The sequence below is a fragment of the Gouania willdenowi genome, chromosome 7 (assembly GCF_900634775.1).
Source record: "Gouania willdenowi chromosome 7, fGouWil2.1, whole genome shotgun sequence".
Taxonomy (NCBI): Eukaryota; Metazoa; Chordata; class Actinopteri; order Blenniiformes; family Gobiesocidae; genus Gouania; species Gouania willdenowi.
In genome coordinates, this window is record NC_041050.1 from 30,394,064 (window position 1) to 30,418,263 (window position 24,200).

The window sequence follows — 24,200 nt, forward strand, 5'->3', positions numbered from 1 at the left end:
GCTTTATCAAAAACCATTGGTATGTGCACGAGGAACTTCACTGAGGAGCTTCCACAAGGTGAGTTTTCCCTCATCATAGCCAAACATCTAAAACCTACTGCTTGTATTAAAGTCGTGTGATATTTCTCATCCTGTCTGTGTTGACTAGGTAATCTGAGGATGGATTTACTCATGTGGTCAATGCTGGTGCTGCTTCTCTTTTCAAACACCAAGCAGATGGCTGAGGATCATCATCAAAGCAGACCATCAAAGTATTTGTCCAGGTATCTTTCAAACTTTAAATACTAAATATGCTGAAGTCATACTTGGGTTTTATATCTATTGGATAATAACTTGGGCATGTTGCAAAGATTGTGGAGGAGTTTTTCCAATGAAAAACCCAATTACCTAAAATCTAATTGTGACATTGTTGTGGCTGTTGGAAAAAGCGTAAAACATGTGGTATACTCAATGTAAAAAAAAAAACCGTGTGATGTTGTTTGGATAGATGGCAGTCGTATCGGATGGAAAAAGGTCAACAAATTATCCAAAAATTAAAAAGGCACTCGGATGGGACGTTCACCAGTGACCTGATAAACTACATTGATAAGACAAAGGCCAAAAACTTTGTAAAGTGGCTGACCAGCACCAATGGAAAAAGGTGAGTGAAAAACACTTACAGCTCATGGCATTAAAATAAATGACAAAGTTTCCAAAGATATCTCATGTTTTTAAAATGCTGTTGACCCGCCACTATTTAATGGAACTACTTTTCAATAAACTGTGTGATCCACTGGGTTTATTTAGTGATAATTCATTTATTTTTGTTCTTTAGATGTCGTGGAACATTCCTCGAAATTGCAGCAGAGGAATGAGATACTCCTGAATAAATGTAAATGTCTTTGTTTGATTGAGAGAAACGTCAGAGATGATACCAACCAAATCCTGTGTTCTTCGTTTTGATAGATGTACATGTATGAGCACTTTGTCATAGTGCAACGTCAGATTTATTTCAAGTTTCATTTCTAAAATGTAAACGAAAGCTACACTCTAAGGTTAAAATCACGCGTCTAGTTATTTTCCTCTACAGCACTAATAAACCAAAGTGTGCCATGTATTTGTACTTTTCTGTTTTATTTAATCTGCAAACGAATGTATCTAAAACATGGGTCACAAACCTTTCTGAAACTGTGAGCTACTTTATAGGTACTGAATAGTCTGAAGAGCTGCCAGTTAGAAAAGTACTACTTAAATACTACATTTCACTTTAATCAGAGGGTATAAGGAAGGCTAGCAGTAACTTAAAAAGGAAGGAAATGTTGAGGTTTCAAAACGAAACATGTTATTTCTCCTAATTTATATGATTATTTCATTTTCATTAAATTGTGTGGAAAATTCCCCTTGATTTAAAAAAAATATATATCTTATGAATATTATAATTTTGTATATAACATACCACTGACCATTTACCAGATCTGCAACACTTAAAACATTTGTAACAATGTTTCACTGAAAATAAACATTTAAATTATAATTTTTTTTTGTTATTGTAAAATAACACAGATAATACTCTTCACACTCCAGAGCAGCAAATACAGCCTCAGAGATTAATTTATGTTTATTTGACCAAAAGCAAGATTAGTAGTTAAACAAAGATGTCTGTCTGTTCGTGGAGTTAATTAATTTGTGGAATTCTGTTGATAAAGAAATAACAGAATTCCACAAATTCTGTTATTAAAAAGAAATTAACATTTCTTTTTAATTTCAAAAAGAAAATATCACAATATATTTTAGTTTTATGTTTGTGGGTTTTTTTTTTTGGCATTTGTTAAATGTTGTATATAAAATAAGGTACATGTGTATATATGTATTTATATATGTTGCATTATTTGAAAAAAATACAACTCACATGTAATTGTTAAATGCTTGCATTTCTTTTGTATGTAACTTACTTGAATGTTATTTATATTTATATTTATAAGCATTTTGCTTCTGTCTGTTTCAGTCTTGTTATATATATATTTTTAAATTGTGATTTATGTTTGAATATTTTTTTAGACTGAAACTAAAACTGAATATGGTTAATTTAATACTAAAATTTTATCAGCAGTATTTGACTTTACTAAGTACTAACTACATGTATAATTTGTATGTATCTTTATTAATTTGAGTCCTGGAGAGTAAATCAGATTTTAGATGGAGCTCATTGGTGACTAGAGCCCCTGAGGACACCTCACATGGTCCATGTGGGCTACCTGGTGCCCGCGGGCACCGTGTTGGTGACCCCTGATTTAAAACAATTTAAAGTTAAAAAGTGAAACACTTCAAGGGTGCTTTTTAAAAAAAAAAAAAAATGAACAAATGAACACAGTTAATGATATTTATAAAAGGTGGGGAAACTGTTAGACACAGTCTATCTATACACCTTATAGCCACAGGTAGGCGCTGTTGTGTAAAACATCCCAGAGCTGTGGAAAGAAACACATCCAAAGGGAAAAATCCAGTTCCTCTCTTATCTCACAAAGATATGAGCAATAATTACACAGGGAAAAACAAATCCACCGATATTTGGTCTGTTTTTAAAAGCTGCCTGTGTGCACCACATCCAAAACCAGTTTATGGTGATTTATGGTCATTTATGCAATGAATCAGACACCTAAAAGTATAGGTCACATTCAGTGGAAAAAGGAGGGTGTGGGTGGGAAATATTGAAGTGAGGTTGTGGGAATTTGTGTCATCCCATTTAGAAAAGCTAACGCTGGGGGTGCAGGCTGCTGTGATGGGATTGTTGTGTGTGAGGGGAGGTGGTCATGGGCCCTGCTGGTTTCCATCTCCATCAGGCCCTTGTAAAGGAGGAGCGGCATCAGGAGGGTGGAGGGAATACCAGCAGATGCAGAAACAGTGGTTTCTAATAAGAGCAAAGGGTTAAAATAGTGTCTGACATGAGGGAACCCCCTCCTGCTGTTTAACAGCATCTCTGCAGAACAAACCAACAATGCTCCTCAAAGCAAGGCGAGGTTGTAGATGTGATGCACAGATTTGATTTGAATCAACAACTCAATCGTAACATCTGATTATTGCAAAGAACATGTAATAGCATGGTTAAATGGCACGAGGAGAGGAAACCCAGCTGGTGAGCGGGATGAGAGGCTGATGAAGAAGAGGATGAAGGTGGGGGTGTGTAGGTGTGGCTCGAGCTCCTCCACACAAAAACGCATCCGACAAGGTTTGTCCCGCCACCGGCGCCGCATTCCCGCCGTCCCAGCCCCACCCAGAGCGGCATCTGTCCGGTGAGAGGACAGCGGTCGTCCCGGTGTGACCTCCAGCACCATGGACAGCTCCATGCTGCTGGATCGTAGGGTTCTCCTGGTGAGGATGCTGCTGACTCAGCCTCCTCTGCTGCATTCATTTATCTGCACTGCAGTGCTCCACCAACACCACCACCACCCATCTTCTCCATGGTTCCATACCTCCCCTCCCCTCCCCTACCAATCACAGCCGTCCTGGTGCATGGCAGAGCATCCAGGAGAAGGCTGATGGCTAACAAGCAAGATGGATGGATGGATTGATTGATGCTCCTCCTCTGGAGAGCAATTCAAAATAAGTTAAAATGGATCACTAACCCCCAGCATCTCTACACTCTTAACAAACTCAACAATCCCTATTACAATAGTAACATTTTTAATGCATTATAATCTTATTGGAACCAAGAAGAGGTCAACCCATATCGAGTAATAGAATATATGTAGCCAAAAATGTAAGCGTAAAGATGTAGGTTTCCAATGAAAGCATTTATTTATTTATCAGAATGTTGTTTTTAGCCACCCTGTTCATGTTTTTCATATTAAAATGATCAATGAATAAACTATAAAAAGCTTTAACACCAAGGGTTTCTGAGGCTGAACCACTAAACAATATCTTTGATAATTATTATTACTACTGATTTTTTTTTTTTTACCCATTCCAAAAGCACCTGAGGGCAGGATTGAAATATTTTGGTCAGCCAGTTCTCGCCCTATTTGCATGAGCTGCACCTCAGATGTAAACTGTTGTGTGCAATTTGACAAAAACAAGTTAAAATGACTATAGCTGTGATCAATAACTTATAATATAGTTTGAAAAAAGTTAATTATTTATTAACCAATTATTCATGTTATTAAAAAATCAATATTATTGTCATAAATACATTATTTATATAATGTTTACACACAATTCTGGATACTTCTTCTGCAAAAAGGATCAAACATTCAGCTAGTAAAAACACCAGACGTGCAGTAACTGGAAGGCTGCTTTATTGGTAATAAAAAGGTTCGTGCTCAAATGAAGACAATCTTTCATATATTCTTACCAAGAGTCCAAGTGGTTGTGCAACACACCATCATATTGTACTGTATATATCTTCTTCTACCACGGTGTCAAATGATAACAGTTTTAAAAAGCACTTTAAATTTTTAGCAGAAAAAAAGAAAGAAAAAAAACCCACCAATTTTAAACCATGCTAAAAAAAACTAAAATAATTTTTTTTAAAAAGTAACAATGAGTCCTTCTAATAAATATCGATACAAAAATAAACTTCAGATGGTAAACAGAAAGAGAGAAGAAACTCAACTGAAATATAGAAGGCAAGCTGCTTTTTCACAAGCCAAGTGGGTGACACATATAGCACTAAGAACAGGACATTTTTGAGTTAGCTGTTTTTTTTTTCTGTTAACATCACACACTTGAATATTCAAAAGAAGTGGGGTGCCTGGATGACCCACCGGCAGTATTTCTGTCTCCACATCCCTGATTTATGTTGTGCTCACCCCCAAAGCCCATCCCATAGTTTAAAAAGATGTTTTAGTTTTGATTTTTCTTCTTTTTCCAGTGTGGCATTGACATCCAAATTTGCAGAAAAAAAGGCACATGCCATCGAGTGGAACACTAGAAACAAACCATTCAACAAAAGGAATGAGAGGTTAAAAAGCAAGGATATAATGGTGTGTGTCTGTGTGTGTGTGTAGAGCTGTAATGGCACTGATGTGTGTGTGTGTGTGTGAGAAAAGCCCCTGTGAGGTTAGGTACCCTCTCAGGGAGCATGTGGCAGTCAGTTACACCAGCTGATGTCCTTCAGGAAACAATCACTGGTAGAGATGGTGGGCAGTGCAGATCATCTTTGTGTGTTTGTGTCTGTGTGTGGGTCCTGTATACTCTGAAGGTGACAGATGTGACAGTTAAGTAAGAAATGTGCTGGTAACATTATCCTTTTGTCATGATCAGGCTACATCCAGTTGGATCAAACATGAGCTATTCCCCCACATTGAGCGACATAGTGCTGGAAACAACCAGTTTTAGATATCGACTGAAAGTGTTGCACATAAATCAAATGTGACAGTGTTCTTCAGTTTTTACGTATATACATATTGACATATATGTATACATGTATATATCTTTTGTATTATATAATATCTATAGTTCATTTAATTTCAATCGACAAAGTGAAAAGTGTCTCAAAAAATCCCAAAGGTAACAAATGTGACAAAGGGCATAGCTGGAAGCCATTGTATATTATTGTTGTTATTCATTTTTTTGATTATTAGTAGTAACATTTTTAAAATCCCATATGTACAAAAAACACAACAAAGCATGCCGATAAAATAAAATATAATACAATATTTATAGTTTCTCTCAAAAAGCCATTTACATCATAGCCTGCACTGTACATATATGTTTTTTCGTGTTTTCTTTTTTGTCTTTTTTATTTTCTTTAGTTGTTTTTTTTAAACTTTTTTTTTTTTTTTGAAGTGTGAATGTATCATTCTAAAATATTACATCCAAGATGAGCGTGGTTAAATTGGATGACTAACTCACTCCTGTGGTTCTCATTGGGAATGTATTTGGTTTCAGAGTGCAGCAGACAAACTGATTCAGAGACCTCATCATGTAAACAGACCTCAGTTATTGTTGTACAGGGAAATCTGGTACGGGCAGTGTTAAACACACCAAATGGCATCAGTGATGTGACAATGGACGCAAGATTCCTGTCTAGTCATCCACTTGGAAATAGGACCGTCACTCCTGTGTAGAAAAGAAATGGCAGGACACGAAGAGAGGCAGTTGTGTTTTCTCCATTCCTTGAAAAAGCCTGTTCTGTCAAACCTCGGAAAAAAACACCCACAGAGTTTATTATACAACATAGCTGCATCTATGTGAGGCCTGCTGAAGTTTCTTCTCAGCAAGTGTTGTCTTGAGGAGAAGCATCTGAAAGTCTGCAGGTTTGTAGGAAGATGGGGTGAGCCCGGGTCCAACAGCACACAGTGTTTTAAGAGGTCCCACAAAAGCACAATGATACACTGACAAACATGGGACTTTGAGCACTCCACCTCAGACCAAAGCACAACCTATAAGTTCTAATGGCAGTCAGTCTAAAAACCCTGAAGGGGAGGAGCTACCGATACATTGGTCCATTGTTAACGCTATGTTATTTTTATATAATTCATCCTCCTCCCTGACACAATAGAAACAATCCATTCAGTTCTCCAGTCCAACCCACAAGCCCTTCACAGCGGTCCACCTTCCACACATGCTAGGCACGACAAGGCATGTCCTTGCAATAATTCTCTGCAAAGTCTGCTGCATCAGATGGTCAGTGTCACGCTCACTGATCAAAGCCTTTCCTGCGAATGATTGCATCAGAAGGACATTCAGAGAAACTCTTCAAGGCTTTTTCCAAACACTGGCAACTAAAATTATATTAAAAGTGCTGCCCGAGTTACCACTCACTGGAAAAGACTGGTATGGATCTGACAGTATAAAAAAAGGAACTTGAATAGAACAATCAGTAGAAATAGCTCCTAATATATTTGTGCACCTGTTTTCAGTTCTTCTACTAGCCTAAAACGCACACAAATAGGAAAAACTAACTTTAAGCAAACAACCTCAACCATATTTCTTTCTCTTTGTAGGAATTACTGCAGAAACAGGGACACGGTGTGAGCCCCAGATTTGGTTTCGGGCTTCTGACTCGGTTGTGTCCCCTCAACATGAGGCTTTTCTGCTTTTTAACACTCACCACTTTGTCTAAGCTATAGACATTCAGAGCAGAAAAAAAAAACCTGATGAGTGCTGATGACTGATGTAAAAGTAATTCTTTTTTGAGTGCTTACATATTTTACTCACATAAAGTTTTGATAATGAGATGAATTGAAAGATCTGTCAGTAAAAAAAAAAGCAAAACCAGTGGAGGGCAGGAATCCCTAAATATTTTACATAACCTCAGCCTAAATCTTCATTTTTTTTCCCATCTATAGTTCTTCTAACTTTTCCAACTGGACAGCCTCAAATCTGAGTTCAAGCCACTGCAGTGGTCTGAGATTTAGTGTCTTGTGGAATATGATTACTCATGCATGATTCCTGACCAAAACATGCCTTCATGCAAATCATTTCTATGCATTGAACGAGCACAATAGTTAGTATTTATCTGGAACTTGTTCTGACCAAATCTCCTTCAGCCCAAGTTAAAACAAAGACTGATGACCCTGACCTGGTCAGTGTGAAAGCCCATGAAGAAAATGTCTTTTTAATGTCAGTATAACAGAGGAGATGAAAAAGACCAGTGACATGGGCTGAATGCTATCTTTTTTTTGCTGCTCAAATAATGTATTTAGACCAGAACACTCAACACAAATAAACAAAAAAAAAATCTTTACAATACTGGATCGCCTCTTGCTTGTTAGCGTTTCCTCCATGTGCTAAACATGTTTGGTGCAATATCAAGTTCTTCTCCATAAAGACAGCAAACGTAGTGTTGTCAGAGCCCCATCAGACTGCTGATACAGTTCTAATGGGATCTGTGGGATCCAGTCCCGGAGCACTGACGCTCTGCTGCAGGGTTCCACACTTGGTGGTGGCAGGGATTTTGCTATTCTCCATTCTCGCAGAGATTTCTGTGCCTTGGCAGTTGGTCCCCAAAGAAATGTGTGCCATCAGACAACACACAGTTAATCAGTGTTTTTCATTTTGTACCTTTTTTTCTACTCACACGATCGCGATGCAGCAAAGGTCCCACAGTAAACTGATTGTGTTTGGTTTAGCTGTCTTTGACAACATAGGAAACCACATCGCCTCCATAGTACTGGAGTATGTAAACAATATTTTTCTTGGTGTGTTTCTAACTCACAAATGATCATTTTTCTACATCTGTTGGGTTTGGGCCCAGAGTCTAATCTCGCTGTGTTTGATCCTAACACTTGGATTCCCATTCATCTTTTTGGTATTTGTCCTTATTATCATCTTGTTTCTCCTTGTCAGGTTTGGTCACGCTGTCATAGGAAGGAAGAGAGGCTGTCGAGGGCGTGCTCTCTTTTTTTTCTTGGTTGGTCCCCCCATTCTCCACCTTATTGTTGGTAAAAGTGAAGCGCTTGAAGATGATGCCACGCCTGATGAGGTGAGCGCGGTATGAGTTCTGGATGATTCTGGCAGAGACGTCCTCCTGTTTGCGGCGGAGTGTGGTGGTGATGGGCTCATACGACACCTTGGAGGGGTTTGCGGCCACAAAACGCTCCTCCATCTGTTGCCTCAGCATGTCTAACTCACCGCTGTCACCCAGCACACGCTTAGTGAAGGCAAACAGGATGTCAAGGCAGTGAATGCGATCACCGCTCACCATGGGCAAGTCCATGGCAATTAGTTCTATGGTGTTAGGCTTTGGCACTCGAAGTGGGTGCTCCAGTGTGTCTGCAAAGTCTGAGAGCTTGGCAAAAGTGATGAACTGGGATGCAGTGGGATCAAACTTCTCCCAGATTTCGTAGAAGGTCTCAAAGTCATCTTCACTCAGTGGATCAGCACTCTCCTCTGTGGCTACGCTGAAATTCTCCAGAATGATGGCGATGTACATGTTTACCACAATAAGGAAGGAAATAATGATATACATTACAAAAAAGAAGATTCCCACTGAGGGATTACCGCAGTCACCTTTTACTGAAGTACCCGGATTCTCTAACTTGGGGTCGCAGTCTGGCGGATAGTTGAGAATCGGCAGAAGTAAGCCGTCCCAGCCAGCCGACGTTGTGATCATGAAGAGGATGATCATACTGTTGCCAAACGTTTCAAAGTTATACAGGTCATCAATGCCTGCCCCGTGTTTCACGTATCCAAAGTTGGACATGCCGAAAATGGAGAAGATGAACATGACCAGGAAGAGCAGCAGTCCAATATTAAACAGAGCTGGCAGTGACATCATCAAAGCAAAAAGTAGAGTCCGTATTCCCTTGGCTCCTTTGATCAGGCGAAGAATACGACCAATACGAGCTAATCGGATCACCCTGAACAAGGTTGGTGATACAAAATACTTTTCAATAATATCAGCCAGAAACATACCTGTAGTGAAGAGGGGGGAAACAAAAGAATCAGAAGAAGACCTCATTCTATGGGTTACCTCAAGGTACATTGTTTCCACCAATGTTGCTTACCAACAATTGACAAAATGACCACCACCACGTCGAAGATATTCCACCCGTTAGTGAAGTAATAGTGCCTCAGGGCAAAGAGCTTTAGCAAAAACTCTGTAGTGAAGACAACAATGAAGATGAAGTTGACCCAGTAGAGAACGTTTTCCGTTTCATCGGACTGGTCATCTGTTTCCACCATCATCGTGACCATATTGAGGCAGATCAGTATCATGATTGAGATGTCAAAGACTTGCTGTGTCACAAAGTCAAAAATCATTCCCTGGACTCTGTTCTGTGTGGGTAGAGGACACAAAACATGATTAGGTCAATGGTTATTCAAATTTGAAACAGTCAATTTATTTGCTGCATAATCAGAAGTTGTTAAAAAAAAAAATGCATACCTGTGGACGAGGAATTGGTTTTTGAGGCTTTTTTGAGCCAAGTTTTTTCATGGCATTGTAGTATTTCTTCTGTTCCTCTGTCATGAAGATATCCTGACCTCCAAAGTAAAGGGATGAATGCAGACTTGGTTACAATCTTTTTACAATATTTAAAGTAATAATGATATTGTTTAGTTTTTTAAAGGTGACAGAGCAGCCCTTATCTTTTTCTTTTGTTGGTTGAAGTTGTCAATGATGACACCAATGAAAAGATTCAGGGTGAAGAAGGAACCAAATATGATGAAAACCACAAAGTAAATGTACATGTAGATGTTGACCTCATAGGATGGCTGATCTTCAACCTTAAATATAATAAGAACAATTGAAAGCAATGTCATAAAAATGATCAATAAAAACTATGGGTTAGTTTTAGTTGCATCCCATCACATTTCTTTACAAACCACATTAGAATATCATTTTTATGATAATATTTTATGATGTAGAAGACCTAAAGAAGTTACAATTCAAGAACAATAAGCACTAAAGATAAACAAAACTTTATGCTGTGATAATTACTAGCAAGTATATGTTTGTTTAATATTTTGTAGAAAATAAAATCTAATTTCTCAGGTGAAAGACAGATTAAAGTAACCAGAAATCTGGTAGCATTCAAAGCTGACTGACAAAACATGACAGCTGATCAGCTGTTCCACTCACACACTCACGTTACAGATATGATCTTTTTTAATAATCCTGTTCAATCTGGAATATTTGATTCAATTCAAGCTACAGTAAGTGTGAGGGGGGAAAACCATAAAACTAATGTTTTTTTTCCCGTTCGCTATAGAGACAAATGTTGTTGTGATCTTTCAAGCTGGTAGTCATTACAGAATGACAGTAAATTGATTTAGCCCATATATTTATTAACAATTTGCATAATTATTTATAAAATATTGTTCACAGGCAGAAAGTGTGACTGCCAACAAGCAACTAAAACCAATGTCAGACTCACTTCTGAAAATAAACATTCATATTTTTAAATTAAGAAAAACTTTGATTATACCATTCTGGAATCCACAGCTGCATACATAATGTCCATCCAGCCTTTAAATGTAGCCTTTGAAAAGAGAGAGACCATATTTAAATGGTTTTAAAAACAGATGAACTATAATTAGCATTACATTCATCAGTGAATGATCAAGCTGAAATGAACTGGCCTGTGGTAAAGCTTGCACATGGACAGAAAGACTGGATGAAAGGTGAGAATTAAAAGCAATAAACACAATGGAGAACAAATCATTTGCTTATGATGCGATAACATTAAGTTAAAGAGGGACGAAACGGCAAGATCAAGATCATTTAGTGAAGAGTAGAAAAGATTTGAAACAAAGAGTGGAGCAAGAATGAAAAAGTTAAATGCAGACATCAGAGTTGCTGTTCTCACCACTTGGAGCAGGGCGAGATAGCCAGCGCCCACGTTGTCAAAGTTGATCTTGACATTTTTCCACCTGACCTCAGTGTGGTTATCACGAATAAGCGCCTCACACTCAGACTTGTTGTTAACCAAATCGACTGGCAAGTATTCCTCTGACGTCTGATTGAAACAGTAGTAGTACTTGCCCGCGAACAGGTTGACCCCCATGATACTAAAAATCAGCCAAAAGATGAGGCAAACCAGCAACACATTCATAATGGAAGGAATGGCACCCACCAAGGCGTTGACTACCACCTAGACCAGACCAGGAAAGACAGGATATGACAGTGTGAGACTTAGGAAACAACCGTCAGCTCTGTTACCTCTTTTTGAAAAGACACTACATACTGTTATGGCATGACACTTGAAAATGCTACTTTAGTTTAGGTTTGTTACAGGTGGGTTTTTTTGTACGCTCACTAGTTCAACACGATCATGAATTAAAAGCAGAGTCTGATGAGCGCTGCAAACAACTGTGACGTGCATACAGAAGTGTGGGCAATTAATGGAATGAGCGTCCCAGTTTAATTAGAGAAGCACTGATTTGACTCTGAGATGCTCTTTGATCTATTGAAGCACGCAGCGAGAATGACTTAAGGAACACTCCAACTCCAACACACGCACACAGTACGAGTAGACACAAAATAATTATTCCTGGGTCTAACGCACCCATCTAAAAATCAGGATTTGAAATGTAAAGATTTATTTGTTAAGGGATTCATTCACTTCCTTTATACAGGATGTAGATCAAAGTGTGTTTTACTTCTCAGCAAACACAAAAATAAACAAACTTGTTTTTAAGCTTAGTGTCCTTATTGGCTTTATGTTTATTTTTGCAACATGGTTTCTATTTCGGAAAGCAGTGTTTGCCATACCACTATGAAGTGTCAACACTTTTCCCCCAACAACAGTGTTTCTAACATCGCTGGGAAAATAATTTCAATCCCACCGCCCCTCAAAATCCAAACAGTTTAGCATTCCCCTCTTAATTCTTATAGATTTTCTATCAGCAGTAGAAGCTCAGCAGTGAACCGCTCACTACCAGTGTTAGGCAGGCCGACCAGCAGCTCTCAGGCAGACAGCTGAGCATGCATGTCTTTGTTTTGTGGAGCCATATTCCCTCCCCATCACAGACAGACAGGGGCGAGCTCTGGAGTTAGATTCTCTCAGCATGTGCCCAACCTTCACGGAGGTTTGGGATTTACTGTCAGAAATAAAATTACTCATATAAAATGCAAATGACGCATTGTGTATAGATTTAATAATAGAATGTATTTTGATTAAAAAAGGATGAAACTTATAATCCCAGTTGAAACGCCTCCTCCCAAAGCACTCACTGAGAGAACAACTCCGGCTGCTTGAGTCGAGTTTAAATTTAACCTCTTTCACAGTGTTAAAAAAAAAAAAAAACAGAATTGGGCATTCTCATAAAGAGGGAAAATGGCTTTCAAAAATGCATAAAGTGCATCAGCAGTAATAATACATGCGTGTTACATGGCATTGTGCAATCTCAAGAACCGCTCAAATCAATAGATAAATAAATAGAGAAATGTGATAGAGAGATAGCAGCTAAGGTCATGTCAGAAACTGTACTTGTTTGTCTGAGGAGTCTTTTCCATCATTATATGATTGACAAACATCTACACTGACTGAAATTCAAGGGCCAACATTTTATCGAATCGCCTGAAGTATATGTTAGCCTTCTAAACGGGTTAACAATTTATATTTACAACCCAATCAAAAAATATAATGATTATCATAGTGATAAAGGTAGTCATTCCTGTACAATGCGTTTCTCAAGAAACTAAGTTTAAAAAGCAGCATTAAGAGAAAGAGAGAGAGCAAAGTACAAAGTCAAACTGCATATATTCATTGCTGGTTAAGCAGTGCATATTACATAGTCCAATTAAGGCAGCAATGCTTTGGAGTTGCATATGGACTCTGTCATGTATGGTGCCATTAAGTTCAAAGAGCAAGGGTGCAAAAGATTTCATCGTTCGAATACTTCAGAATCTGTATTTTATGATCATCTCTCCATTCATTTACTTCCCTGTTTATTTATCTATTCTTTGATCTGAAATTGTTCATTTGCAGTTCAAACAATACTTTATTACTAAATTGATAAACAAAGACATAAAAGTTAAAAAGTGATACAGAAGGATTAAATTCCTCAGTTTGTATCCCTGTGCACTACTGGACCACCATTGCCTCTCTTACCACAATCACCCAGTAAATTATTTCATTCAGAGGGGCATTGGTATTGGCATCATTAATCTTTATATTGAAGCAAATGTGCCATGAATTCAAACCCCAAAAATGGCATATTTTTAACAACTCTAACCCATAACCAATAAAAAAAACATCTCAGATTTTGTGTTAAACTATCAATTAAACACCAACTATCCAGGGCATAAAAGCATTGATGTCGGCTCATGTGCAACTGCATTGTTTATTGGTCATTGTATATCAAAAATAAAGTAAACTGAAAGCAGAATTTGTCTAAATAACAATTGATTCATTTTCTGAGGGATTTCTCAGGATTCTTCCCCTACAGGTCTGTCATTTTTGGGACATGCTGTAGATGGATGACACATTTTCTGTCAAGTGTTGTTCCAACACTGGAGTTCCAGTCAACCTATGGGCCACCGCTCACTCAGAAGTCAAAGCTGGAACTTAACTGGGCCCAGTGTTGCCTTCCACTTTCACAGGCTGTGAAACTAAGAGGCAACACAAAGCCAGAATTCTGCCATGTCCACTACACTGTGTGGTGCCATGACATGACAGCATTAATGCCTTAAGTGAAATGGCAGCCTTAAATATTTGCTAAACTTCTGCTTGCAGCTCCAAAATGAAGTATAATAACTAATTGTACATACTCAATAATGAGGGCCTGACACTGGGACAGATTGCTGGAAAGTCAGCTGCTCAGACGTTGGGATTCAAAGTGTTGATGCTAGCAGAAGCTTAACAAATACTTTCCTCCCAAAGCCACAACACTGTGAGTGTGTGGGTTCTGTCTCAGTCCCTGATGCAGAAAGATCCTGGACAAGCAGAGGAGAGTAATGACACTCAAGTGGTCTGAACCAGGTCAAGATGGAATGAGTAGTGAAAGGGAAGGGTGCGAAGAAGACAGGGGAGGACAGGAAAGGCAGGGTGAGGTGCTGCCCTGGGCAGCACACGTGGGGACTGAGGAGGGAGTAAAAGTGTCTGGTGAAAAGGAAAGGTCAAACTAGAAAACAAGGCAACAAGTCCAAGAGTAGGGAGAGGGAAACAGGAATGGAGTCAAGAGAGGGAAAGTGAGAAAGAGACAGGGGAGACTAAGATATGACAACAACCAGGCACAACCTATTACTACCATCAGCCACAGAGGCAACCAATCAGATCTACTAAAGTTAGATAGCGGTAACTGAAGCAACCAGGAAAACTGAGCGTCAATTCTGCTCAACAAAACGCAGAATCCTCAGGAGTGGTTGCTTTACAGCCGCCCCACAAAAGAGTTTTTGTGTGACTGGTTAGGCAGAGGGTTTGGTGTCCTGCAGCTCCCCGGTCCCTGCTGGTTGTTCTCGATGCAATTAAGGAATGGTGTGAGCTAGGACAGGGGAATTTATGGCAGCAGGGAGGGAGGGGCATATGGAAGGTGACAATAAGGAAGGTTTGAATTGAAAGCAGTGATTAAGAATCAGGCCAGATTAATTCCTAGGTCTGGTTCTGAATGCTCTATGAGATGAGATGTACGTTTGGTTAGCTTTGACCAGTTTGGCATTCACTTAAGCCAATTGAGAGGAAAGAAAGTGAAAATAAGGTAAACTTCTACTTAGTAATTTATGTGATGAGGCAGCTTAGTGAAAACATATTTGAGAGCATTTTATCACCAAATTGAAGATTTTGTAAAGAAACTCAATTTGAGTGTTTTTTTGTTGTTGTTTTTAATCTGTTGTCCTTACAGTTTTAATGTTACTTTACTCAGTCTCCCAGCTGCATCATGACTTACTTTTCATTCTAACAAAGGCATGGTACAGGATTGCGCATGGAAAGGTGAAATATCTTTCACTTCCTTTTTAAAAACAATCCCCGATAATTTGATGGCTTTTATTGTCTTCAAAGTTTGTTTTTTTTTTCTTTTTTTTAATCAGTTCTAGCATGCTTAAAACTGTTGAATGGGCATGCGGAAGGATCAGCTGCTTAGCTTTGGATCTTACCCTCATCCCTTCAAAACGTGACAAGGCTCTGAGGGGTCTCAAGGCCCTTAGTGTCCTGAGTGATTTAATGGGCCCTAGATCGGAGTAGCCCAGCGCATTAGCTACAAGGGTGACTATAGACACCTATACAAAAACAGAGAAGCAAAAGAGGTTCCAAACTGTTAGAAGTGAGAATATCCACTAGGGAAGTGAGAAGGCCCTGGTGTAGACGAGTTGCTTGACACACACACATAAATCTATGCATGTATACACATGTATAATATTGCATTTATACATGAATATACACAGAGAGAGAAGGTCATTGTTTAGTATTGGTTTTATGTGTGTAGTATTTTTAGTAGCAGTAGGCCATAGGGATTGTTTATCTGTTATTTGGGGCAGTTCATGGGATGTGAAAAGTCCTTTGTACCTGCAAAGAAATTTTAGGTTGAGAAAGAGAGAGGAGATAGAGACATAAGACTCAAAAGAGGGTAACTTAGGCAGTAAAGAGTGTGCTACATGTTTTTAGTAGAGACACAAGCCAAGGGACAAGAGGAGCAGGGGAAGAGGTTTTAAGGGATGGAGGGAAGGAGAGAGGTTATCCTGTGGAAGCTGATAAAAACCCAACAGACATGAGAGCCTTACCCTTGCCCCTCTAACATTGTCTCTTCATGTCGCGCTCAGGCAGAGGCATAAAATCTCCTTAAATTTAAGACAGACAAACTAATGGAACCTAAGAGAAAGAATACAAGTAAACATGTACAATTGTGTCATTTTCTTTTTTTCTTTCTCAAACATTAAAATCCAGTTCATCACACAGGTTTGGAAGTCAAATAGGAGAGCCACAGTCACATGAACCACACACGAGAAACAGGGATGAAGGTTAGGGGCAAATCAGAAATAGTTATTAGCACTGGATGCCACTGAAAGGACAAAAATACATGGAGTACAGTTGGGTTACACACAGTTAGCACAATAACGGCACAAAACCTCAAAGGAACCAGTGCAGCCCCCTATCAAATCCAACCATAGCCATCAAGAGATAACTACAACTTACTTTGATCCACCAGATCAACTTAACATTAACTTTAACCCATAAAATGCAGAGGATTTTTCTTATAGCAACACAATACTGAAATTTAGACGTTCTGACTCTGGGTGTTAGTAACATAATATGTTTTGCTCTTTGCTCTGATAGGTACACATAAATATAGGGTTACATGAAATATGTATTAATCAATTTCAAGATAAGAGGATGATGCACTTAGTCTCTTTCTTAGAGAATTTGAGACAAGGTATGTGTGAAAAGGACAATTCTTTATTTTGCTCTAGAGGAGTAGCTCCAAACCATATTGTATCTTGAGTACTGGAGAGAGTGATGCTCTTCAAGAGTAACTTCAGTAACTAAAGTGTCCTGGCTGTCCATTACAGGTTGTCTGCAGCACAAGGAAGTCTTCAAAATAGGATACTTTAGATGAAACAAGATGGAGAAAGCAGAGTGTAATGTAATCAAATAAATCTGCTTGTTGCATGATAACCACATGAAAAGAAAACAATATAGAACATGTGGTAACACTTTTTTTAAGGGGTATACATATGGCTGACATTACACTGTCATTATTATGACTCAACACCTGTCATTAGCATGAATAAGGTGTCATGGAGGCTGTCATTAAGTGTCGTTTGTTACCCTAACCCAGGGGTGGCCAATCCTGGTCCTCAAGAGCCACAATCCAGCATGTTTTAGATGTTTCCCTGTTCCAACACACCTAATTCAAATGATGAACTCATCATCAAGCTATGCAGAAGCCTGATAACGATCCTGGTCATTTCAATCAGGTGTGTTGGAAGAGGGAAACATCTAAAACATGCTGAATAGCGGCTCTTGAGGACCAGGATTGGCCACTCCTGCCCTAACCTCTAACGATCCCCTAACCCTCAATATTCCCCACACTGCTTACATACCCACTATACACTGGTGTCTGCACTACACACCCACATCCCATGCTCATTCCCATCTTTGCCAAGTAGGCTCAGTTGTGGCTGACTGCATCCGGTATACCCGCTTCTGGTCCCTGAACACATCTCAGACACTCCCTATACCAGATGGACCAGATTCCTGAAACTTTTAGATATCTCCCTGCTCCAACACACTTGAATCAACTAAATGCCTCGTTATCATGCTTCTGCAGAGGTTGATGACAACACATTGGTTTCAATGAGATGTGTTGGAGCAGGGAGACATCTAAAAGTCTCAGGAATCTGGTCCTCGAGGACTGGAGTCCGGCACCCCTGCCCTACACTGATACACCTTCACAAATTTCTTGATGAACGGTGTACGATACCAAGAAACCCGAGTAACATGCGCCGGCCTGTGCCTTGCCTTTGACTCCCCATACCAAACTGAACGGTCTAGAACCGTTCAGGAAGTTTCATCGAGAGAAAATAACCACAAACCTCACCTTAACCCAAGCCCTACCCAACACTAACCCAAAAAATGTCAATATAGATTCAAGGTTTTAGAATTTAGCGAATGACATTTGATGACAGCCTTGATGACACTTAATGCTAATGACAGGTATAATGTCATAATAATACCAGCTTAATGTCAACTGCATATATACCCCTTCAAATAAAGTTGTTCACTTCTAACTGTGGTTTACTTGGTCTGGTAGTTGGAGGATCTGAAACAGGGGGAGTACCAGTTCCTAAAAGATAAGGAAAATTACCAACAATAAACAGACATGAAAGCCCGTTCAACCAGTCACCGACACAAACTTTTCAAACTCACCGCAAGAAATACATGACATTCAAAGCTTACCAAAATCACAGGAGGACGCTTTTTTTCAGCAAAATCTTCATTTTGACTGATGCCAAAATCAGCAGAGCTTTGGAAAAGCAGGAGATTGACCTTGAATTTAATTTCTTGTTCGTGTTTAAGTAATAGGTAAAAAAAGATGCTGGTTTGGTTTTTTTTTGGTCCAAGAACTTTCCTACATTTGCAGATGTTCTGCTACAAAGGCAGTAAAATAAAGATTTTGCCTTCATCTACGCTACAGTATTTGGGGTAATTGTCACCTTCAGCTGACCCCTTGGAGAGCACCCCAACTCTTGGGGTGCCTTTGGGCCGTGGCCCCCACGGTGGGCCAGCTGTACGGTATTGGCCTCAGTGTCTCAACGTCCCTCTCACAGAGCTCTGCAAGTCAAGCCCAATGACATCTGGGGCTGTGATCCCATGATGACGACAGCACGAACCAAACAAAAATAAAACAAAAGAAAGTGAAAAGAAACAAAAACAAAACAAAACAATGAGAAAATCCTGAGTGACAAAGAAAGATGAATGGAGCGTGATACCTTTATCATGCATTTATTCTAAATCTAAAGCAGAAAAACCCACCAGAAACTGGTGTGTCCTGTATGACAATGTCAAACCTAACCTGAACCTTTACTCAAATAAATAAATATAAATATTTCTGACAACAGAAAAAAATGTCTAAATCATCTTGATAATGAATATCTGAACAAAACAAAAAAGAAAAATCCACAGAAAGCAGACAGATGCAACAACAGGAAAATGAGGAGAACATCTAAAGAAGGATTCAGGCAGAAAAACTTTTGGAGAGAAATACAGGCCGGTCTAATGATGGTGTTCACAACCCCCCCACCCCCCATACCTCTTCTGAGTCAACAGGAAGGGTTTCACCACACAACACAGAACAGCAGTCAAGCCACAGCACAGAATACACTCATAAAGCACAGGTTTTCTCGTGGGGGAAGCACCATTAAACACCAAACTTACCCTCGGCCGCCTTTCACCCACCATCATTACATCTCAGCACAATATCACCACATTCCCAGGGTTACACTTCTAAGAGGGGTTGGAAGGAGGACGAGGAATGAAGGTTCACAGATTGGGAAACAAAGCACCTCGCACTGAGAGTTTGGCAAGAGAAAAAACTGCAGTTCAGCGAAAAGTCTACTTTATTAACCAGAACTGCATTTGGGGAAAAGACTTTGATGGACTTGAAAAACTTTGATGTGGCCGAATAAAGGCTCTGGGTGTGTAGTGTGAGGTCTAAAGGTAGGAAATGGAAAGAGTTGTTGCTGTTTCTTTGAAAAGTTCCTCTGTAATGTGTGTATTTTACATTACCATGGCAACAAAGGCCTCTGCATTGTTTACAAGAACTCTTGGGAGTTGCTATATTGTCCAAAGAAAACCTAATTCTGTAAAAGTCTGTAAGAAACACTGTGTGACTGGTCAGAAATTTGATGTTAATGGTAAGGTTATTAGTGTTCATTATTGGATAGCCTACCGCAAGCTAAATCCATGACATGATCTGACACGATTGTGACAATTGGTAATAAGTAATAATAATATTAATAATAAAAATAAAAAGAATAGATAGTATTGCATTAAATTGTTTGTTTGTTTGATTTTTTTATAAAATGCAATTCACAGACAAAGTTACCAGCAGATATTCTGAAATAGTTCAAATTCCTTCTCTCATTTCATTTGGGTGCTGTAAAGGCTGAACTGAACATTTATTGCAATGAGCAGCCACTTACATTTGGGTTAACGTACAACTAACATACTTTTTATTTTGCTCTGAAAACTGAAAAAATGTTTTTAAGGTAATGTGACCAAACCAGCATTTTCAGATGAATGTAAACACTAGAAGTAACAGCACTAAAGCCTTGTTTCTGCTGTAAAACATCAGCAGTTGTAATGATAACCAGAGGAGCTAATACACCCATCTTGGTTTGACCATTGGGATCTTTTGCACATCTTATCACATCATTACATAACAGTGTGTCTTCTAAGGTATTTTCTTCCATCAAGAGAAAAAAACTGCTCTATTGTCTCCATCTGTCAAATATGAGGTAGTGAGGTGTGTGTCTTTGTGTGTGTGTGTGTGTGTGTGTGTGTGTGTGTGTGTGTGTGTGTGTGTGTGTGTGTGTGTGTGTGTGTGTCAGCTGATATAAGGTGTTCTGCACCTGAGTTCTTGTTCTTTTCACCTCAGGAACAAAAATCTCTGTTCTCCTAAATTATGAAGAAGTTGCCATTTTTTTAACTGTGGGTATAATAAAAGGTAAAAATAAATAAATATACTGTATATATATATATATATATATATATATATATATATATATATGATAATCAATCATTGAATTGATCTGCCATTGACAGGTGTCCTTTCACTGGTATTGTCTGAGGTGTTGGATACTGTGGAGAGGTGATTAGTTCAAGAAGAAAGTCAGAAGTCAAGGAAACTCCAGTTCTATTCAAAAAGTCGCACACCTGATTTAGAATACAGGTAAAAATCACATGCTTTTGTTTTTTCTTCAAACACTGGTGCATTTCCCCCCTTTTTTGATATCTGACTTAGTTTGTCTCAGATATCCCAGCAACGTCCAAGTCCTAATTTGAAGACGTGTAACTGGAAGTGAATAGAGTAAGGAGTCCCAGTTCTGGACTTTCAGTCTTGACTTGACACAAGGAGCAGAGCAGTACACAGAGAGAGAGGACAAAGACACATATCTGACATCATACAGTTCAGAAAGTCAGGCTAAAACACTTTTACAGAAACACATTTTTGTCACATCATTTTCCTCGAGCAGAGCTTGAATATATTAGTTAATCACTGATTTACAGTTTATTTATTGATTTTTTCTTCTGTTGACACAAGCTCATGAACATGAGTCATTTCGAGTTAAGAATTAGCCGATGGAGAGAAAGTCAAAGTCTGAAGTTCATTCAGAGACTGGTTTTAATTATTATATACTCAAGCAGCTCAGAGTGAGTAATCAGTAAGTGTGATGGCTTTGTCGAAGGTGACCAAGGTGTGTGGAGACTCAATGTGGACAGACTGCATCACAGTCTTTGTAAAACACTGCCCACAAATGCTTCAAAAAATAAGCTTCTATGTTGTACACCACATACACCGTCACCTTATAAAAGCCAAGACACACACATTTAATCAACAATATCACCTTCAGAACCTAACCACACCCAAAAGACCAAAACAGCATGATAGGCTGCACTTGTGTGCAGCTCACAGTATACTTCTGATTATGTATTAAAACAAATCTAACTTTACTGCAGCCATAATTGCCTAAATCCACAATGGACAGTCTTTCTGTATTTGTCACTGTGTGCTGCTGTTGCACCAGGGTGTGGTTAAGGTGCAACGGGGGTTGACTTCATTTACAACACATGATGTAAGATAGAGAAAGTCATACTTACATCCACAATGAAGAAGTCCAGCCAACACCAGGCATTAGTGAAATACTTGACAAAACCATAGGCCACCCATTTCAGCAACATCTCCAGGATGAAGATGTAAGTGAAAACCCTGTCGGCGTACTCCAAAATGATCCTGATCGTCTTCCTCTGCTCAATGTACACATCCTCAAAGGCCTGCAGAGAGAATTATTACACATGAGGATTTATAGCTCTGCTAATGAAATTGTGCACAGCTCTACAGCCCTGTAGGGAGTTTATGACTTACAGTGATTCAGAGAATGAAAATAAATCTGTTCCAAATAAAATATTCCAACACCCTGCACTGGTAATGCTCTGGATTTGAGACTGTATTTCTATTTCAGTGGCACTAGACATGCTGGACACTTAACCCCCACAAGTGCACCTCTAGATTGATAAAGAGCAGAGTCCATTAATCATCAGTACTGATGGTCCGTCTTCCAAACAGCTTCCTACACTACACCACTTATTCACATCTTCAGTAACAAAAAGATGCAAAAATATATCTTTAAATCTATCAAGTTATTTAGGTAATTTAGATTGTATTGAGGGTTGGCAATTTTCTCCAGATACACTTTTTAGGTTTTTGGTTGAAATTTTATTTATGTCCTGACAGAAATGAAGATCTTATGTGCTCTGAAAAAGGAATGAAGAAAATATGTCAACTATAGCAGCTGTAAATCTGTAATAACTTTGACCAATGGTAAAAAACAAACCGTCTTTTTTAACCAATCATGTCTCCCAGTTTTTGGTCATGTTGTTTAACATATATGATGGAAAAGTTTATTGTTTACTTACTGCTGAATGAGACATGAGACAACAAAGTTTCTGCACAATACAAGCGATGAGCTGAGGTCTGCTATTAGAGCAGCTGTGCGCATGCCTGTGAGTGAGACGGCGCACAGGAGGGAGGGGCGAGGGGGATAAAGGTGGAGCCATCAGGGAAGCTACATTCAAAATCATGCTAGCTTTTGAAAATCACCTACCCTACCTTTAAACCCTAGTTTAAACCTTTAAAAAATATTATGGTATTTTCTGGGCTATTGAGTGCACCGCAGTATTGGCTGCTTTACAAGAAATGTACAATATTCCCGGATAAGCCAAACTCTATCAGAACGTGCAGGTAGGCGGGCTGCTACGCCGGTTTTGATTAACAGAGATTCATAAGTATTCTGATGAGTTTCAACTGATGAGTGTCCACCACCTACACATGAAGTCACCTCCTCACTGCTCCACGTCTGCATATCAGCCCATTTACAGCTTTTTATTCTCACTTTTTACTGTAACAAGGCTTGTGCCAGCGCTGCACTTGCTCCAGAACAAACCTAATGTGGTGATTTGGAAACTTTATGCCCTTCATTATTTCCTGCTATAACAAAAAAAAAAAAAACTGAGTAATCTTACATTTAAACCTTATTGTAACTTGGGTAACACTTTACTTAAAGTTTTATACATAAGGCTGACATTACACTGTTATTCATACTAATGACAGGTATCATGTCATAATAATAAGGTGTCATGAAGGCTGCAATTAAGTGTTGTTTGTTACCCTAACACCTAACCATAACTCTTACCTTAACCCTAACCCTACTTAACTCTAACCCTAATCCTACCACAACTAGATCTCTCCACCTAACCCAAAAATGCCAACATAACTTCAAATGTGTCATAACTTAGCTACAGGTGTCATAATTGAGCGAACAACACTTAATGACAGCCTTCATGACACCTTATTGATGCTAATGACAGATAATGATGGCGTAATGTCAGCCTTATGAAAACAATGTCAAGTAAAGTGTTACGTATCCAACATTTACCCCTTCCTGCCAAAAATGCACATGAGCTTCCCCACTTGGAAACTGTCCTGGGCTTATGAAGCCTGTGTGCTGTGCAAGCTTCAGTGCATCACTTTTCCCACAACTTCCAAAGCTTGTTTATGAACGTTTGGTTCACGGAGATGTACCAGGGGTGACGGTCGATAACACACTGTTTTGCCTCCTGACAGCCACTTTAACTGGACAAATGTGTGCAGACTTGCTGCAAAATCCACACACAGAGAGAGCACTCTGTTGTATTGTCCGCTTCCTCAAATTTAAAATTAAAAAAAGCATCCTATACGATGGAAAATACGGTAAATACAGTTTAAAGGAGATTTTGAGGTTTTTTTTTCTTTATTTGTTTGTATGCTAGCTGCAGACATCCAGTCCTTACCAGGGCACCACTGCTCAGAAGAATCATGAAGATGATGAGGGTTTCAAACCAGTTGTGTTCCACTATCAGGTAGCAGGTTTTTCTCAGGTACCACCAGCTCTTCCATTTGCCCACTGTGATGTCAACCTCGCAGCACTTGTACTTGGCGACACAACCTGAGAACACACAAGAGGTGACATTTGGAGAATTTATCCAAGATACTGTGAGTTATGAAACAGCGTAAGTATAATTAAAAAAAAGATTACACAATTACTAACAAGACAAGACAATTACTAACCCCAGATGAGT

At 39.0% G+C, this 24,200-nt stretch overlaps 1 protein-coding gene across 7 annotated transcripts in view; it reads right to left on the reverse strand.

Annotated features, from left to right (window-relative positions):
- Positions 1 to 4,254: 4,254 nt before the first annotated feature.
- The window catches only part of scn8aa (sodium channel, voltage gated, type VIII, alpha subunit a), a 58,100-nt gene continuing 38,154 nt past the window's right edge, over positions 4,255 to 24,200 (reverse strand). For 5 of the 7 annotated variants that reach the window (XM_028451996.1, XM_028451998.1, XM_028451995.1 and 2 more), the window contains 9 exons: positions 23,913 to 24,067; positions 21,684 to 21,857; positions 15,461 to 15,583; positions 11,232 to 11,516; positions 10,851 to 10,904; positions 10,012 to 10,149; positions 9,809 to 9,913; positions 9,429 to 9,699; positions 4,255 to 9,336 (listed from right to left, as the gene is read on the reverse strand). In XM_028451996.1, the coding sequence (XP_028307797.1) occupies positions 8,201 to 9,336; positions 9,429 to 9,699; positions 9,809 to 9,913; positions 10,012 to 10,149; positions 10,851 to 10,904; positions 11,232 to 11,516; positions 15,461 to 15,583; positions 21,684 to 21,857; positions 23,913 to 24,067 (2,441 nt within the window). In that variant the 3' untranslated portion in view covers positions 4,255 to 8,200. The remainder of the gene's footprint in view (positions 9,337 to 9,428; positions 9,700 to 9,808; positions 9,914 to 10,011; positions 10,150 to 10,850; positions 10,905 to 11,231; positions 11,517 to 15,460; positions 15,584 to 21,683; positions 21,858 to 23,912; positions 24,068 to 24,200) is intronic. The other 2 variants (XM_028452001.1, XM_028452002.1) reach the window with 1 other exon arrangement.